Source organism: Macrosteles quadrilineatus, unplaced genomic scaffold (assembly GCF_028750875.1).
Source record: "Macrosteles quadrilineatus isolate MER2022 unplaced genomic scaffold, UCM_ALF_1.0 Scaffold_8__2_contigs__length_117827958, whole genome shotgun sequence".
Classification (NCBI taxonomy): domain Eukaryota; kingdom Metazoa; phylum Arthropoda; class Insecta; order Hemiptera; family Cicadellidae; genus Macrosteles; species Macrosteles quadrilineatus.
Genome location: NW_026542601.1, coordinates 52,486,840 through 52,507,657, shown reverse-complemented (window position 1 = coordinate 52,507,657; position 20,818 = coordinate 52,486,840). Strand labels below are relative to the sequence as shown.

The 20,818-nt window shown below is 35.1% G+C and overlaps 1 protein-coding gene across 3 annotated transcripts; it reads right to left on the bottom strand.

Annotated features, from left to right (window-relative positions):
- Positions 1-252: 252 nt before the first annotated feature.
- Positions 253-20,393, bottom strand: LOC128999337 (alpha-methylacyl-CoA racemase). 3 transcript variants are annotated; one of them, XM_054425776.1, is made up of 8 exons: positions 20,227-20,393; positions 15,686-15,819; positions 14,293-14,431; positions 11,460-11,603; positions 5,894-6,036; positions 4,091-4,194; positions 2,603-2,810; positions 253-1,249 (listed from the first exon to the last, which is right to left on the bottom strand). In XM_054425776.1, exons 2-8 carry the CDS (start codon positions 15,791-15,793, stop codon positions 962-964), a joined length of 1,134 nt encoding a protein of 377 aa, XP_054281751.1. In that variant the 5' UTR covers positions 15,794-15,819; positions 20,227-20,393; the 3' UTR covers positions 253-961. The 3 variants fall into 3 exon arrangements, with proteins under 3 accessions (XP_054281751.1, XP_054281752.1, XP_054281753.1); XM_054425777.1 differs by having other exon boundaries at positions 20,275-20,393; XM_054425778.1 differs by lacking the exon at positions 20,227-20,393 and adding an exon at positions 20,065-20,200.
- Between the last annotated feature and the right edge of the window lie 425 nt (positions 20,394-20,818).

Genomic DNA, 20,818 nt, shown 5'->3' with positions numbered 1-20,818 from the left:
GCAATACGCATTTTATACTTATACGCCCCCTCCCCCCCCCCAGTACAACGTTCGAAGGACCCCGTATAAGGATAAGGAGCCCCGTACGAAGGACCCGTCCTGCTAGTAAATAATAAACTGGAATGAAATACTATTGGTATACTATTATTGAATGGTACAACTGAGTTAGGCTATTAGTCTAGGTACTCAAAGAGTAAGTGAATAAGACACATTAAACAAAGGTTATCAAACAAATCATTTAGTATAGTAAAATAAAAACGTTTTTATTATATAAATGTATAAAACTAAAGTAACAAGATATATAACAATATAACAGCACCAATTATAAACTAAATAACAATAATATTTACCTGTGATTTAAAATCAAAAGTTTGTTTAGGTACCACCATTTGCATAATATAAATGTGTTAAAAAGTTCAAGAATGTAAAAATATCTAAACATTTTACAAAGGGTTGATTCTAGGCAGTCGCATTGGTCCTCATCAGAAATTATCTTCAAAATTGGAAGACTGTTTTAAATTATTTTCATATAATAGCACTAACACTTAAATTGCTAATCAAGTAGTTATTAAGAATTTAAAAACACAGATTTGCGAGTCTTATAATAGTTCAAATATATTTGGCATAATTTTTCATACACCGTTAGTAGGGATGGATTGGCAGACTGGAATTCTTGATTCCAAAACTCGATACTGGTGATATCAAGGAATTGTTAATTCTTATAACCACCATTTCTTTTGTTATTTTGTAGATATCTAAAAATACATATTCAAATTGGGAGAGTGGTAGGGGAAGTTTCCTGTCTCTCTCACACTACTCTACCCATTATAATTAACACAATCTGTATCTCAATTAGATCTGGAATTGTAATTGTGAGACGATATTATTTTATTGAATTAAGAAAAATGTTACAACCGGTCATGAGGAGAGAATGCAAATAGTGGTGCTAACTTGTACACTATCACAATTTATTGTCCCCACATTTGACGACACCCTCCCGTAAAAGTGCCTCTATGTCTCCATTAGAGATCCCCACCTCTCTCAACACTAGCCTAGTGTGCTGTCCGATCTGTGGGCGGGGCCGACTACTCGCCCCCACTCCAGGAGTGACACTCAGGTGGGGGGCGGGGCTAGGCACAACCTCCTCTGTAGAAGGGAGGAAACTCCCACAGGCCTTGTTATGAGGATGGTCAGCTGCCTCGGCCAGACTAAGTACTGGAGTTACACAAGCATCCAGCGGCTCAAATATCTACAAATAAATATTTATTAGACGAAAAAACTCAAACATTTAAATTGGAAATAATCTCAAATACATCATATAAGTTTATTTCAAGGGCCTTTCTTTAAAAGATTTGTTTAATTACTACAAGCTATTTTCTTATCATTTACGTTTTCCCTTGTTCAATGCCTCAAAAACTTAGAAATAAACACGTAAACCAACACTTTGTTGTGTGCAAAGGGTAAAAACTATGTAAAACTGGAAGAAAATACCCACAAACAAGAGCTAATTGAATTTGTGACTTGATGGACACAACATGACTTGCTACCAATCAATTCCATGCTACTAGATGATGCAACTACCTATTGATACAGTTGTTTATAAATTAAATTTAAAATTACTCAAGTAATTTCCCACCTCGGGCCGTATTTCCCTAAAGGCAGACACAACGGTGACCAGAGGAACCGATCTGGGAGGTTAAATTACAAAGTAATTAACCAATCACAGGGAGGCAAAATGGCGTTGTAAAATGGGGCAAACCTGACTAGCTTCTGCTTTTACCCCATTTTACTACTAAAAATCGTAATATTTAAGCTATTTCTTATTCGATCTTTTTGAACATGGTATTGTTTGTTAAAGAATTAAAAATGCTAAATAAAAGTGTTCTTTGAATTTTTTCTTAAAATTAGCCGTTTTCAGTCATTTGTTTAAAAAATTAAAATGGGCGCCATTTTGGAATTTAGAGATGAATCAAGATGATCTATTTTTCTAGCATGGGGCTCTTCTACCTTAACCTACATACCAAGTTTTATAAAGATCGGTTGAAAAAATCTAAAAATAAAAATGTTTATGTAAAAAATACAAAATGGCCGATATCTAGTTAACGAAGCGATTTTGAAAAAGATGTTTTACTTTATTTTCTCTTTATTTTGACCCATAGAACCATTTCCCAGAATCACCCTGTATATGCCGAATAGGCCTATATCAATTGATAAATTTTAATGCAGATAATATCAATAAATAATGATAAACCGAGTATATTAATTAATACATATTAATTTTAATGCAAATAATATCAAAATATTATGATGAAGGAATTTCAATTAGTAAATTTTAAGTCAATTCTTTCCAAAGCAACTTGATTTTGACCGGATACCTTTTTAACCCAACACAAAGTAAAAAAATATAGCCTGAGACCTATAAATGTTCTTATAAAAAATAAATGGAATTATTTATTAGCAGTCTCTCAGCCTTGTAGGTCTTTTTGTCGATTGGATTAGCAAAAACGAAAACATAAGGTTGAGTTAAAGCCCTTAAGTGTGCAAAGGGAATTTTTCTTAACAATAATTTTATAATACTATACGATAACTTAACCAATCTTGCCTTGATCCACTCTTCTAGAGATTTCTCCTTGAACTTTTCTGTGAATATTCTCATAGACTCTTCAAAGTTGTCAGGGTACTGAGGTATGTCCGGTAGTCCCAAGCCTTGCAGTAGATCCTCATAAAACTGCGGCTCTAGTGCACCTACAGCTAGCCATCGTCCGTCCTTTGTCTCGTACGTGTTGTAGAAATGTGCGCCACCATCAAGTCTGAATAGAACAGGATACAAATAAATGCTGGATATTCAAATAAAAACATTTATTGAGCTGTTAAACACAACACATAAAATAAAAGTGGTAAAGGCTAAGTAGCAAACGTGGACCACTAGTATGTCTTGATTTTATACTGATAGCCTGCACCTTGGAACATCAAGATTGGAATAATTTCTAGTGGCATATCCTTGAGCTTACACTTTGTCATTAGCATGCATATACAGGGTTAGTAAAAAAACAAAAAGTCTGGAGACCCACTGTTAATTTGTTAACGGCCCATACTAGAAAAACTAAACTCGGCACACCTTTATGGCATGTTATGAAGTACTTTTTGGGCAAACTCAAAAATTTAAAATGGTAAGACCCATCAAATGACCCCTTATTTTAAAAGTCCTGGTAAAAGAATACCAACAACGCAAACTAGAGGTCTCTATCTAAATCCAGTAAAAGATGGCAGCTAATTGAAATTCTCAGAAGTTACATTTAACTTACAGCTTTCCAATTCTGGAGACCCCCTATAAATTTTGTAACGGCTCACACTAGGAAAACTAAACTCTACACACCTTTATGACATGTTATGAAGTACTTTTTGAGCTTAATTGCTACTTGGTTCTCAAACCCAAAATGGGGGATTTTGGGGGAAACTAAAAAATTGTTAATGTTAAGCCCCATCGAGTGACCCCTCATTTTGAAGGTTGTGTTAAAAGAAAATTAACAACGCAAACTAGAGGTCTATATCTTAACACAGTAAAATATGGCAGCCAATTGAATATAAAATTGCAAGTTAGTTCTGATTTCTAAAGATTTCAATTAGCTGCCATTTTTTACTGGATTGAAACAGAGACCTCTAGTTTGCGTTGTTAGTTTTCTTTTATCACGACCTTCAAAATGAGGGGTCTTACCATTTGAAATTTGTGAGTTTCCCCCAAAATCCCCATTTTGGGAATATATACCAAGTGGCGGTTGTGCCCAAAAAGTACTTCATAACATGCCATAAAGGTGTGCCGAGTTTAGTTTTTCTAGTATGGGCCATTAAAAAATTAACAGGGGGTCTCCAGACTTTTTACTAACCCTGTATATTCACACTAAGGATACATTTCAAGATGTAAACATTTTAAATATGGATGTCAGGATCTGGAATTTGGAAAAAGGCTTACAGTTATAGGGTAACCCTGGCTGGTATCCTGAGAGCTTACTTTCTAGGGGAAATGATAATAGCATTAAATATAGATATGAACCTCTTTCATAGTTGAAATTTGTAAGAGCAAAACCCTTACATATTGCATCCTCTGGGTTGGCCCCACAGCAAGGGTATGTTCTGTGAGCGTAGTAGCCAAGAGGCTAGATAGGCGCAACCACCGACCATGTCACAGTCAACAACCTGTCAACAATGTGGACAACTGTACACTAACACGCTTTGACCAACAACACTTTTTCCATTAGGCTATGATTTACATTTTTGTAACCACTCTACAAATTGGTAAATCCCAGAACTTATTGATAAAATCTGCAGGGCTGTGCGAATCCAGAAATTTTGGTTTGAATCCGAATCCGAATCATAGCTGTACAGATTTTATCGAATCCGGATCGAATTCGAATATTTTAATTACTCCCGAGTCGAATCTGGGTCGAATCCGAATCTCAAATTTACAGCCATTATCAAACCCGGATCGAATCCGAATCTGAAATTTAAAGCTGTTATCGAATCCGAATATTTAAACCTGTTCAGAGTCGAATCCGAATCCGAGGAAAGTCAGCAGTACCAATTTTCACATTTTTAGACCACATTTTCTGGGGCTGAAATAACTTAGTGAATTGCTTAAAAAAATTCTTGAAATGGGCCAAATAAAAAAGTTATAAAATTTAGGCCTACCTATTTGAAGTTTTGAAACTAAAAAATTGGGCATAGTTAGGCCTACCACCTAGGCCTAAGTTACTCACTAAAAGTGATGGACTACCAATTTGTGTAGTCTAAAACATAGGCCCAGCCTATTATACACCTCGGTGTTAATCCTCCACACAAGCCTATGTCTGCATTACTATTACAAGTAACAACTCACACTGTGAGGTTAAGTTTACTGATAGCCAAGATAGGGTTCAAATGCGACCTAGACTAATGTGCCTAAAGCCTAACACCAAGTTGGTCAGGTTCCTAACATGAACCAGTCAACAGCAAATCGGAGTGCACAAGTAGTTTTTTAGTGTCTAAAAAATTATATTCAATCAGAAACTAGTAAATTTGAATATCGAATCCCAACTCGGATCTATTTCCAAGAAATTTGAATATCGAATCCGGATCTCTTACCAGTAAATTCGAATATCGATTCCGAATCCGAATCCAGTTAGAAACAGTAGATTCGTTCTCGAATCCGAATCGAATCTCTAAAAAGATTCGGATTCGATTCGTTTTTCGAACTATTCGCACAGCCCTGAAAATCTGTGTAATAGTAACTGGGTCAATGTTTGTATACTTAATATTGCTAATTTTACAATAGAACTAATGTCATGTTGGTTGATCCTACAGTAGATCCTAGAATTCTCTGAATAAAGATGTATATTGTACATTCAAATTGATTTCTCTAAAAATTGTTATTTTTGCTATTTCCAAAAGGGATATTAAAAAACCTTCTCGTTTTCAATCTTTGATTGTGGTTTCTTTCTCTAGCTCACTGTTTAACCAACAATTTATTAATTATAGTTATTATTAGTTTGGTTTGATGATTAGGTGCACTGCACAACTTGCTAATAATTGTTGTGTGTATAACTACCGTATCGGTAACATATATTAAGTTACCTTACTGTAGAACCTCGATGGTATAATTATTCTTAAGAATATAACTTGAAACCAGCATGCACTTCCTAATAGTTTGCATTACGGTATCCAAATTATCAGGAAATTTCAGAATATGAAAAACAAGCTTTTATTATTGAGGATAACTATCTACTGTATATTTTTATACATATAAAATTTACATATTTTATAATAACCTACAAGAATTTTAACCTAACTTATATGTTAAGTAAAGAAAGACACATTTTACACATGTTGGGAAAAATGTTTGCTAAGCATGAAGCCGTACCTGTCCTCTATGAAGTGAGTTGCGAGCGTAGAGCGCCAGAACAATACCAAGAGCGCACATCAAACCTCCACCACCAAAGTCGGCCGCTAAGTTGACGGGAGGAGTCAGTCGCTCAGCCTTACCTCCCAGTATAGACAACACTCCTGAAAAATAAATCAACATGGAAAACTATTAATAAAGGGAGGTGCAAAAGCAACGCACAAATTTCATACTATTATATATGGCTTTATTTTGGTCACTAGGTATCACTAGCCTTTTGCCCTCACCCTTTCTCTCGCCGCCGATTCTCTACCTCACTCATTATTCTAATTGTGCGATACCATTTACTATATATACTGTAGGTATATATAGTCAATGGCGATACTCAGACCTACAAAAGATAAAGCAGTAAACTCTGTACTTTTTTTCGTGAGTCCTATTGACACCAATGTTTGCCAACGATAGTAGCGCCTTTGTTACCTAGCGGCAGCCACGTGAACCTGCGCCAAAATTTAAAAATTCCAGGCTGAATTTTTAACAAACCTCTAAACTACAAAATTGCCCCTCATTCTAACATTTTTCTTAACCAAAAATTATACTAATCCAATCAAATTCATGCGTTCTTTTTGTACTGCCCCTTTAGTTGATTACGAAACACAATAAATGAAGGGTACTCTGTTGGGCTGATAGCCTTGTTGTGGCCTGGGTCTGGGGAATATCAACACATCTTGCTCAGGTCGGAATGTTAGAAGACACAATGATATGGGGTCCCAAATCCATATCTTCCTTTACAAATAATTAAAACAAACTTTAGGTATTAGCAGTTTTTAATGAACAACCTGGTTATCATGTGTCCTTTTTAGCGAATTTCCCTATAGGGAAGTAGCTATTACCGTAGTTGGCACTGTAAGACCAGGCCCGGGACCGATTTACTTTTCATTTTGATGTTCTCAGAGGCCAAAAACACCATTCGTTCAAATATGTCTATACTTATAAAAGGCAAAGCCCTCACTGACTCACTCACTCATCACTAATTCTCCCACTTCCCATTTACCTAGGAGGCTGAAATTCGGTACACCGATTCTTTGGGCATTAAATAGGAAAACTAAGTAGTTTTTATTCTGGCTCCGCCCCAGTGGCTCTGGAGTTTCCCATGTTAACCTTATGATTTTTCATATTTAAAAGGAATTAATGAATCTTAACAGCTGTTTCAATTAAACAAGTTGGTCTGTTCTATGATGTTCAATAGCATTAAAGTTACAAGGATTACCAACAGGGTGCAGCAGTATTATTTTTTTTTAATTTATGACAACAGCTAATTTGCAACCAAAAGGTGAGTGAGCGTAGCGAACGAACTTCAGCCTGCAGGTGAGTTAGCGTAGCGAACAAGCTAACCTGAAGGCAAGTGAGCGCAGTGAACGAGCTCCAACCTAAAGGTGAGTGAGCGTAGCAAACAAACTTCAACCTTATAAGGTTAAACGGGGCAAAGCCCGCGGGTACAGCTAGTATATATATATATAAATATATATATGTCTGTGAACGCGATAACTTGAGTAATTTTTGTCCGATTTTGATTAAATTTAGTTTAAAGGTGTAAGGCGGGTCAAACTTGGATAATTTTGCGAACCAGCATGATTGGACCATGGGAACAGGGTTTTACGGGGGATTTTATAGGGTAAAAATAGTTTTTCTCATTTTCGACCCTCAAAACATAAAATGTCCCAATTTCTTTCTAAACCTTTTTAAAGAGCTTAAAAAAACAAATAATTTAGTATATCAAAGTTTTTTGGTATGGTTACTGGTAATGGAGAAAATTTAAAAAATTGTAAATTTAAAATTTCCATGTTAGAAAAACATGGCATAGATGTAATTTTTATGGAGAATATTGTAAAATGTTGTAGTTTGCTTGTTTATGGATATATTTTGATCAAACTTGGCAAATTTATTTATTTTATACATGCTATTAATACTTTACTAAACATCAAACATAACTGAGCGGAGCGAGCGAAGCTCTTTGGGATCAACTTCAATGCAAACAATATAACACCATCACTCAATAACGGCTGAACACATTTCAGCCAAACTTAACAAGATTACTTAGACTAATAATGAGATGGTTTGTAAACAAACAAATTTCAATTAGATAATGCTAATGCAATTTAAAACGAACTTAAAATTTCAAATTTTTAACATTAGGCTTATGGGACTAAAGTAGTTATGACAGTTTTTTTGTTTACAAGAAAAATGTAAACAAGAGAATCATAAGGTATTTCTGAACTTTCTATACTTTTCTTTTAAACGTTTTTAAACCATTCCTATGATTTTAATAAACGAGAAAATGCCGTTAAAACATTTTTTTTAGGCGCGGAATTCACTGAAAATCGAGAAAATATACGGAACTACTTTCTCAATGCGCGGAGCATAAATAAACAAGGAGCGGAGGGATACGGACCGGTGGCTACTTTCTTGGGAACCTATTTGTGTTTCCAGCTGATTAGAAACAGCCAATGTTAGAAATCAGGATTTAATAAGCGATATATTGCGGTTATATATATATAACCGCATCGAATTGGTATTTAATCCGATAATACCTCATAGTTTATATTATGTTGAATTACATCGACGGTACAGTAAGTTATTACACTTATTGATAAAACGCAGATTGAACACTGATCTAATTTAGGCATGTGGGGAGGTAGGTCGGGGTATATGAGTATTCGTGACTTTTGAAGTAAGGTTAGATTAGGAAGGTAAAGTGTACGTGATCGGGTTGTTTATTTGTGTTGCACCATATAATTTTTATCTTTTGGAATGAAATAGTTGGTTAAGGTTAAACGGGGAAACGATTTCAAAAATTTAACAAACCATCCACAGTATTCTAGCTTTGACTTTATATAAAGTCAATGATTCTAGCAAATTATTACATACTGACCAAAAGAAAAGAGAACATTTGGATTTGGACCTTTGACCATAGCAAAACTAACATATAATTTATGGAATGTGAAAAGTTGTACAGTATATCATTATATACTATTCTGTAATATTAATAATTGTTCGGCAAATCCTCATTTAATTGGCTCGGCTGAAAATGGAATCTGCATTTTGTGAAACAGTAATTTGGTAACAATTCAGTCATTTCAAATGTTGATAACAGTAGCCTATCCTATATAAATACTGTTATTTGATTGCCAAGCCACGGACTATACATACGACCAGTTACAACCGTAATTTAGTAAACCTGGGCTTATAGAAGTACACTTTTAACCACGGTATGGATAATTGTCTAGGCCTGTCCAGGAGTAGGCTACTAATTTCTAATTATATTATCTACATTGTATCATGTCTTCCCTACTTATTATATTATTCTGTTTTCACTTAAATCAGCTGAATGCGATGTTTACTTATTACTTATGTTTATGCCTACATTTCAGCCATCTATTTTATTGTTCAATAAGTAAGTCTTTTTGCAGTTTTTACGTTTTTACACATTGAAATACATGACTGATAATTCAGTTTATTTTAGTCTTTTAAAGGCGTTTTACATTTGAGTCTTAGATTAAAATAGCCCTACATTTTTCGTAGGCCTATGTTTTATCTTTGACTATCAATACAACTAGACATTCCATCCCCATGTTGAATTTGTAGCCAGCATTTTCATCAAAATCTACTGTATTCAATGGCCAATGGTATTATTTTAAGGCCAGTATTAAAATGCCGTCGCTAAATGGTCCTAATAATGGCAGAAGACCACATTCCAGTTACATTACAATCATATCCTCCATCAAGTATACTTGGTATTAACAATCATAAATTATTTCCAGCAAAGAAAGCTGAGTTTAACCGATGTTTATGCTGCACAGTTGAATTTAAATGTCACATTTCCTCTCCTGTTGTTATACAATACTCGTTTTTTAATAGGTACTGTTTTTTTATACTTAAAAACTTTCACCAATTGTAAGGGTGAAAAAAGAAGTCCAATGTTTTTGTTGTAGGCTACAGTTGAATTTGAATGTTAAATTTCCTTTCTCTTTTTTATACTTTAATGCCCTTTTTGGATGTTAATATCAGATTCCAACTACTGTAATATTTTCCTGGTCAAAACTACCATAATGCACTTCTCGAAGAGGTAAATTTGAATTATTATAATTTTAATCTTTAAAACCAGCATTAGTAAATAAATCTATTTACCTTTTTACATTTAGTTACTTATACAAATATCAAATCACGTTTGTTCCGCTCCACTGGCTTTCACCTCTCTGAAAGCAACCCTAGTTAGTTTTCTTGTAGCAGCAAACATAGGTACTCGTTAAACCTAATGTTAAGCTAGCTGTTACCCACGGGCTTCACCCCGTTTGACTTCATAAGTATTAATAAAATTATTGATTGGTTAAGAAGTTAAGCTGAAATAAACAAAATAGAATACAGTACAGTAATAGAAAAAAATAAGTACAGCTGAGGTATTTTTAACATAAGGTTTATGGAAAGTTCCCTTTGAAAGGAATTACAAACTTAAAGGGCAATTTATGAAATAATGGATGGTTTAGGGCAAGGTTTCTCGTCATGACGAACATTTTAAGTATATGGTTTGGTTTAGGGACTTGTAGTTTTCTCAAAAGTTCATGGGTACTTTTGGCTTTATATATAGATAGATTTAATTGAAAATCAATTCAGACAAATGGAAATTCGCTTAGTCTGCAGGTACGGTAGTTATTTATTTTGATTGGAAGACAGCGCTATTCTTATGTCTTGATTGATTGGAGTACATATCACCATTCAACAAACAAAGTGTAAACTGATCTGCCTGTAAAGTGCTTCATTTATACCGATATAAGAGTTAGGAGGGGGGAAAACACCAGGTGTGTGTACTTCGACTATGTTGCTGGGTTTGTACATATACAAGGTTAGACCTTTTTTAGGATTTTATTCTGTACATATTTTAGTAGTAAGAATTAGGAAAAACTCCTAAAATTTAATAAATTGAGTATAAAAGCACCAATAAAATGTTTTAAACCTTTCCTTTTTTTCACTAATTTATGTATTTTATTATGTAAAATAAACTGCTTTTTAATGAAAAAGGACAAAATTTGGTGATTGTGGTTAAATGGGAACTGTCTTGTTTTAAGGCACAAACATGAGGAAAAAGTCAATTTTCACAGTTTTGACTTTGAGATGATTTTACTTGTTTGAGATAGAAAAGAACTTAAAAAACTAAAGTTGTAGATAGTTTATTTCCTAACTAAAGGTATTTTATCAGATTTAAGATCCAAGCACTCGTTTAGCTTATACAGACCAAAATATAAAGGCTTACATGGTCGAATTCCATCGGAAATAGCCACCCACTTAACACCCCCTTATATTTTGAATATTTAAAAACCCCATCTCCTCATCTCCAGTATTGGGGGCTAGTATGGCATGCTCAGATACACTGATGGTGATGACAGACACATTTTTTTTAAACCCCAACTTCATTCATTCTGACCTATCCAGGATTTCTTAACAAGTGTAAACAATTCTTTTGACCAGATGCTAATAATTGAATGTGCTGGATAAGCGAGGTTTTACTAAAATAACATTGAAATTGACTCACCTGACATGGCTACATAATTTATGTCATGGCCTGCCTTTTCACTGTAACATCCTGTCTGTCCAAAACCTGTCAGCCTCGCATATATCAGCTGTGGATTCTTTTCCATCAAAACACTTGGTCCCAAACCCAATCTCTCCATCACACCTAGAAAACAGTTTACTGCTTCATGTTTTTAAGGTTAACAAATACGAATTACAGGCTTTCATTTTAAAATGGAATAAGAGTTCAGCTAGATAACTGATAAAGTTTGAGTCTCTTTTTATGCAAGTAGATACACAAAAACGTCACAAAAATAACACTGATATTTTATCTTGATATAGGACTTCTTCAGACAGTATGTTGAAGAGAAATTGGTAAAAAATTCTACATTCGGTTATACAATTTAATAGAACTAACATACTGCTCATAAGTTAGGTTTATTATTGCTATTTTAAACTAATAACGTTTAACATGTAAATATTAAAGTATGTGTTTTATAATATCTCCCCCTTCTAAATGTCAGAGAGTGCCTTTTAAATTGTAAAAATACCAAAGTGTTGTGACGGGAAGACCTCTAAATGATTTTGTGACCTTCTACCTTCTACGGAATCTACGGCTACGCAGAATCCCCTAATCTACCTGCTCCTGGAGAAGATTCGCCCCTTCAAAGACATTGTCTGCCCCTGGTGATCTTCTTACTCCCCGCTTCAGTCTACCGTCAGGCATCTCCACCAAACCCAAGGACTCAAATTTCAAGTAACTGTGTATATACTCATTTAATTAATTGGTATTACTGTGACATGTTCCCATATTTAAGATATATTTTGTAAATTAAAGTGTGAATTTTTCTTTCGCTACTTAGTAAAATTTTCTCATTCTCTCCTTTGAACCCGCCCCCCAACCGAGGTTTTACAATTTCGTGGGCCAAACAGTCCTGGCAGGGAAATGAGTGAACGCGCCGAGCGAGCCAGTCTGTGTTTTGTTCGTATCCAAAGTATAAACTCTACATATTTTTTTCAAGAATCGAATTACAGTTATATAACAAAAATACCTAAGTACAAAAACCTTTATTTTTATTTCATTCACTGTATCCTAGTAGGCCTACTGTATTTTTAATACTGTAGGCCTTTTTATGTGTTTATTAGGCATTTCTAGGCTATGTTTGAAAATCGGAACAAATCGGTAATCTGAACTACCTACGGTCCCAATTGGTTCGGATTTTTGACTCTCTACTGCAATTAAATTCTCTATCTTTTTTTATCTTAAAAACAGTTTTCTTAATATTTACGGTTTTCATGAAATTGTAGCGACCCGCTACAACTACACAAGTGCAACGCGTAAAGTCACGTGACACAACAAGGCCAGATGCGCACGCAGACTCACCGAAGCTGAATCACGCATCAACTACTGAACGGATTGGGCTGAAATTTGGCATGATGATAGCTCACATTCCCGATTAACATATAGGCCTATTCTTATCTCAAACACCCTTTCAGGCTCCGCCCCAGTGGCTCTGTAGTTCCCCATGCTTATGAGTATTCATATTCAAAAGGAATTTAGTCAGTTGTTTCAACTTAACAAGTTGGTTTTGTGATGTGCCATTGCATTAAAAAGTTACAAGGTTTTCAAACAGGGTGCAGCACTATTATTGTTTTTTCATTTATGGGAAAAGCTAATTTGAACTAAACAGCAACAAAAAACTGTGATACACAATGAGAACTGTCAAAGTACGATTGTTTACAGTTGTTCATGTTTTTAATTTAATGAATAATTTGGGATATTGTGCGAATGTTTGATAATCACGCCAACCCCGTACAAAGGGCGGGTACTCTGCTAGTCTATATATAAAGCTAAGAAGGATCTGAACTTTAGAGAAAACCGTAAGCCGCATACCTGTCAACCGTATACTTGAATGAAAGGTCTTGATGTAAAAACTTCCCCGAAAGATTTAAGTTCTTCGATAAACCCCCTCAATTAAAGGGATTTTTTTAACAAATTTAAAATATTGAATATAAGTCAGCTAATGGATTTGTTTTGGTTTTAGTATGTTTGTTTAGTTTTCCTTGAGTTAGCCTATTCATTCATTCAACCTTTAGATTTCTATATTACATCAAGATAAGTGACAGTACTATAAGTTTTTCTTATGATAGTGTTTAAAACCTTTCAATTATATTTTACTTATTGGTTCTATATTATTTTAAAAGCACAGTTACATCAAGGACAAACGCTTAATCAACCGGCAGTTTCCATTGGAGAAGGTGAATAATCACCATATCTTCTCGGCGTTCTCTTCCCGTGGCGAGGCACGGGCCGAACAACTATTACTGATAATAACCATTTACTTTGTAAAATAGTCTTAAAAAATACTCTGTTAGTAATTTGTCATCCGTATGGAACAGCTGAAGCCAATTTTATTGTTAGTCCAACTGTGGAGGTCGTGTTTTGTTTACAATTTGTTTCTTGTTATTTCAGTACCGGTAATTTAAAACCTCATTTACAAGTAAAACAATATAATCATAAACAATAACTGGTCTCCTAGTTATATAACCAAATAGTAAAGCATAAATCATGAAAATAACCATAAAATTATTGAAACAAAATTTTGTATACCCCAGCGATCAGTGTGGACGTACATGAACTAGACACGAAAAACAAGCTTCAAAATTTACAATGGAATGAGGAGTCTACTTGTATTGCTTAGTCTATGGTTTTATGTAGGACTACTTGTTTTAGTCATAACAAAGTTTGGTTTTTAGCAACCAACACCACTCTGTACATGTACAAAATGTGTTATGAATAAAGCTATTTTGATTGAGTGAACTTCATAACCAGTCTGCACAAAGTATCAACCTACCTTTTCTAAAAGGTTCGATGAGGACATCACTTGTTTTACACAGTTTTTTTAATAAATCAACTCCTTTGGGGGATTTTAGGTTGATAGCAATAGATCTTTTTCCATTGGATAGAACGTCAGCATCGGGGGAGAAACCTGTCTGAAACAAAAACTTAATAATTGTAATTTGTAAAGATGAAAATGAGTTGAAGTACTCATATTCATAAGATTAGAGACTGTGTTGTTGAAATTTCCCATTACCAGAATCGCAATGTCTTCAGCATATCGTTGAATTAATACACCAATGTCCCTGAGAGAGCTGATTAGATCATCTACCAGAGATCTAACCTAATCTGCCGCTAATAACCAACCGCTGGTAATTTTACCAGCAAGCAGCCTAGTCTGACCCAGAACTAGTGGCTGGCAAATGCCAGCGGGCTGGTTTTTACTAGCCAAAATCAAAAGTTGAACATGTTTAATTTTTTAGCGCTGCCTACCCACCACTGGCACCACGTGACCTCATCGCTGGTGGGAGCCAGCCAATGTGAACCCCTAGTAGCTGTCAAGGGGCTGGTGAATTAACATGAATCTAGATTGTTTGTTTGTTTATGCAATGTTAGTTTTGTTGTATTTTATTTTATACTTCTTTTCCTGAATATTGAGCATAGTTGACACTAACAAGTGGTCGGGAAAATACATTGTAACATGTCTAGATTTATTTAAAAATTATCCTTGCCTGAGGGATGCTTTGTCTGCCAACTATATTGGCAGGAATACCAAAGACGCAGCTTATAATTAGTCATATCAAAGTCAAAGACTTGAAGAACGAAGACTAAAATCAGCTTTGGTCTTATGACAGAGAAAAAAGTCTACATGATTTATATAGAAATAAAGTTTACACCGTAAAGAAGTGAAAGAAGAGTGGTCCTGGACCAGGTGAGGTCTACAAACTAGCGGCTATTTACTGGCGGCTGGTGGTTATGATGTGAACCCTACAGATCTGCTGGCTGCTGGCGATATTGCCAGCAGCTAGTTAGTAGCGGCTGTTAAACAGCCTAGTGTGACCGCGGCTTTAAGGCTATTTCTTTGAATTCTTACCAAATGATGTAGCACAGTCGCAGGATCTTCTTGGAGTGTAAGCGTGATGATGGCTATGTAGACTTTAGGATTGGCACTGGACTCAGACTGTTTCCCAAATTACCTAAGTGCCAGTTTCTCTTGAGTCTTCAGCAGGAAAGAGGAAAGAGAGATGGTACAGAAAGACTTTGGATCTGTGAAGCTTGCTTTACCAGCAGGCTTGAAGACCTCCCTTGAGATACTCCAGGTTAAAAGCCTCTTCCCCTCCTTTCCAATTTGTGATAAGTCCGAGTATTACTTAAAGTAATGTGACTAATAATAATAAATGACAACTTACTCTATCCACTCGAACCACAGAAGCCCCAAAGTCAGCCAAAACCATGCCACAAAATGGGGCAGGTGCAAGTCCTGCAATTTCCAAGACCTTGACTCCACGTAGGGCCATTATTTAAATTCTTCTTTACTTTTAGTCTGTGTAACAAAAAAGAAATGTTGAATTTAACAACTATCAAAGGCTGTATGTAAATGTTATGTATGAATTTTATACAATACAGTTTACTTGTGTGTCAAACAAAACAGTTAATAAACATTAATGTTGCAATATAATTTAGTGAAAATACAACGTTAGTAGTTGTAGACCTAATGAAAAATTAATAAAACAAGCTCCTTATTAGATGCTAATTTTTAGGGAGAAGCGGAAAAGTGTGTTTACGCACACAGGTGGTTAGTCTGTAGTGTGGGACTGGGGCTCCAAAAGGGTTAAGACCCAAAGATTACCCACTATAACCCTTCTATACTCTTTAGACACTAGCCTGGAAACACTTGGTCACACTTCATCAGAACTAGGTCGAGTTTGCCTACACCCACAGGGCTCAATCCATATAAATCAGTTCAATTGACATCACTCCCAGATGTTAGGTTTGTTTGTTTGTCCTGACGGATCATAACCTAACGTGGACAGCAAAAGAACGTGTGTTCTGTGTCGTCGGGAATGCCCTGGCAGTCAATACCTAGGGTGAATTCGACTTGATTATCAATGCAGGTACAACTGAAAATAGCCTATTAAATGGCTATTAAAGAAGATCTTACTCTAATAAAAAAACTCTAAGAAATTAAGAACACTACATTGGATTCACTAGGTTTATCAAACCTGCATTAAGTTAGCCTATGTGAATTTATTTTATACTAGCAGAGTACCCGTCCTTCGTACGGGATTGGCATATGAGTATAAAATGCTTAGTACAGTTTTACTCAAGCTTTGCGTTTGCAATGAGGGAGGACAAAGTATAATAAAATTTGCTTCTTTATATTTACGATATACTATAGTATTACACATCTACTACAGCCATAATGTTCCACTACTTCTCAAAAACAATAGGGAAAAATAAATTATTAAAGATTCACAAAATATCACAAACTATTCGTGAAATTAAAAACATAAACATAACTGTAAACAGACAGTTCTCATTGCGTATCACAGTTTTTTGTTGCTGCTTAGTTCAAATTAGCTGTTTTCATAAATGAAAAAAAATAATAGTGCTGCACCCTGTTGGCAAATCTTATAACTTTTAATGCTTTTGCATATCATGGAACCAACCTTTTTGGTTGAAACAGCTGGCTAAATTCTTTAATTCCGTTTAAATGTGAGTACTCATAAGGTTAACATATTAAACTCCAGAGCCACTGGGGCGGAGCCCGAAAGGATTTTAGAGATAAGAATATGCCTATATGTTAATCGAGAATGTGAGCTATCATCATGCCAAATTTCAGCCCAATCCGTCCAGTAATTAATGCGTGATTGAACTTCAAACAAACAAACAAACACACAAACTTTCACATTTATAATTTTATTAAGATAATCCATCATAAAGTTTAAGATTAATTAAGCCCTACCACACATAGTTGTTTTATTTTTGTTTTTGTATCAGCTGTCTGAAATTGTGAAATAGGCATTTGACATATCTGGTTGTTTACATTTAAATGCCAAAGCAAATGTAAACATTGTGAATTTTCTCATGCTTCCATGGAGACCAATTATTAATATTTAATTTCTAACAACAGCTGGAATTTCAAAACAATGTTTGTTTCCCACGTTAATCTTATGGAGAAATACGAAACTTTAAAGGGCCCCAGGGCCTCACTCTCTAATTATTTATCTAAAAAGAAAGTTTCCTGCACAACTTCACGTTACGCTCTTTCCAATGAGACAAAAACATGTCAATCGGTTCAGTAGTTTTGGAGGAGTAATTGTCACAAAAATCCTGCTTGCGTATTAAATAAGTACTAGTGTCCCTGTTGCTCGAATTCGAGCAACTGCTAAGTAAATATTTGTAGCAAACTGTTATAATACTATATTAGCAAACTTATTGACTATTTAGGATTAACCTATGCTCTTCTTCTCACTTTTGATTTCTGACAACAGCTGGAGTTTCATAACAATTAATTTTTGTTTCCAATGTTAATCTTATGGAGAAATATGAAACTTTAAAGGGCTCCAGGGCCTCACTCTCTCATTATTTCCCTAAAAAGAAAGTTTCCTGCACAACTTCACGCTACGCTCTTTCCAATGACACCAAAAACATGACAATCGGTTCAGTAGTTTCGGAGGAGTAATTGTCACAAAAATCCTGCTTGCGTATTAAATAAGTAAATAGATTATATTTCTCTTGTCTATTATCATTTAAATAGTGGTTATAAAATATATCTCCATTTAATTCGAGATTGACTACTCTTGCTTGTTTTCGTACATGGTAATTTTTGTGAATGCTTCTCCACCTTTTTGGTCTTATTCCCAGGCATTTACTTAACTTGGCCTATTTATTTCAAGAACAAAATATTGACAGAACATATTTGTCTCAGATTGCTAATTATTTTCTAAGGAGAATAATCAATGTGGTTACAGTATTCCATAATTTTACTTGTTGTTTAATTTAATTGACACTACAATAATCTCAATATCCCATTCGCAGCAAACCTGCAGACTTAAGTTAGCGAATTTCCATTTACCTAGCTAGATTTTCACTAAAATATTCCCTTAAAATATTCAGATTTATTTACTAGTTTATAACATTAAATTTAATAAATAAGGTTTGCTGCTACAGGAAAGATAGGCTAATGAGGTGTTTTTTTAGTTTAAATGTGGATAGCTTTTAAGTTAGGTTTAGGGCCTAGTATGAAATAAAAAAGTTTCTAAATTGGATTAAAATAGGCCTACATACGCTATATAAACAAGCGTCGCGGAATAAATACCTTTAATTTGAGCGCTCTCCCATCTTTCTAAAACTTGCCAGACGCCCAAAATGTTGACGCAAAGAATCGCCTTAACTTAGGTTCCCATGGTCACGTTGGTCGCAATAATTACCTTTGGTTGTATTTCCTCTATTCTTTCTTCCCTTTCGACACTATCAAGCAATCCTCGTAATTTCTAATTTTTTAATAAATCCATAGTGGTATCAGTCTAATATAAAACGAAACCCCAAATAGTTAATATAGGGTCTAGGTTTACTTCACTAACAGACACAACTAAAACAGTCACCTCTAACACAGAAGAACACATGAGGAAATAAATTTGCGGTAAGCACTTACACGATAGGGCACTCACGGAGAAAAATGCTCCTCAAACTGACACCACGTCACTGAATTGCAACTGACAACAAAATAAGGAGAAATTTGGGGGTAAAAATAGCTTGAGGGATTCCCAGGATGAGGTGCGTGAAGTATGGAGCCGGACACCCATTATGCACTTATTTATTTTAGCCTAACAAAAACTACAAGTGCGGAGGAAAGCTCCACAAGCGCCTGCTCTAGGGTTAAAATGTTATGACTTAGCTGTTGCAACATGTTTTGTTAATATTCTGGCTAAATAAATTAATTTTATTTTATAGCTGTGTAGTTTTACCTACTTATTAAAAGTTAACAGCATTATATGTATACAAACCTTTAGGCTTCACTCAATTTACACAACACCCCATCGTATATCTATGAATCAGTTTGCTAGGATATATAAAATCACAGAACATTAAACTAGTGATGGGATAACCGGATAGTTTCCATGACCGAATAATCAATCAGTTATTTTTTGCATCAATCGGTTATTTTTAAAATGTAGTTGAATGAATCACCGAATAAATTTTAGTCATTATTCACGGAAACAAAACACAACTAATTATTATCTTATGGGAAACGGAATGACATTTAGTCTTTTAGCGCCAATCGGTGATTTTTAGTCGAACCAATCGCCGAATAAATTTTAGTTTGCTGATGATGTGACAAACTAAATCAACTACCTAAATAACTAAATCACCGAATCGCTTGGTAAGACTAATTTAACCGAACCAGCATCAATAACCGATTGTTTCGGTTATTTTCATTCGGTGATTCCCACCACTACATTAAACCAACTTTTACAAATCACACAACACACGAACAAAGGGCACACATGCAGTCCAACATTTGCATCTTGTTAGTTCCTTCAAATTGATCTCAATCTAATTATCTGTGTATTGGCGTCAGCCGTTGAAATGATAAATAAATAAATAGGCCTAAACATAAACTCACAAAATTTGAACACAAACCAGATTAGGCCTACATGGGAATGAAATTGTACCAGGCCCTAACTTACCGAAAAAATTTCTTGAAATTCAGAGCTTAACAAAATTCAAATCAGAATTAAAAAAATATCTAGTGGAGTTAAGTTTACAGGACATAGACAGTTACCTTGACGGTGACAAAAACTAGTATTAAGTTTGGTTATTCTTTGTATTAACCCTGTCCAATTCCTTAAGGCAAAGGACTAGGCCTACGGACGGAGAGATCATGTATCATGTATGTATGTATGTAAATAAAAACATTGTCAAATCCTGGAGACTATAACCCTACCTTCTTATCTCTCATTCAATTTATCAACTTATTGATTGTGTTAGTTACCGGTAGTTTTCTTTTGTCAATTAAATTGCATTTGATATGTTTGCCTCGCATCACCTAAATAATTAAAATTAATTGCACTATCACTGTGGTACTACTGCCAGTCACTATGAGTTTTTAGATTGATTGTTTTACTGTAAGGTTTTACGTTTAGTTTAGGTTAGGTTTAGCTTTTTTTCACTAAAAGAGCAGTAGCAGACTGCACTGACTGCAGTGCAAGTGCAGGCACTGAGGCAGGGCAGACTCTCAGGCCCGGCGCATATTGAGACGCAGTCGGAGCAGCGCAGCATAGTGCAGCGCAGGGCAGTGTTTTGTAAACCACATGTTTGCTAGGAAACGCGCATATTATGGCGCAGCGCAGCGCAGGGCAGTGCAGTCCCGCACGTGGACTGCGCGCACTTGTGGTCGAGTCACAAGTGTCTGTGCCGCATTGCTCACCTGCGCCGGGTTGACTGGTGTTTTGTGACGGATCTAGAGGATAATTAATAGAAATTGTGCGTGTTTATCCAATTTTTACGTTACCAGTCATAGTAAGTATATTATTAAA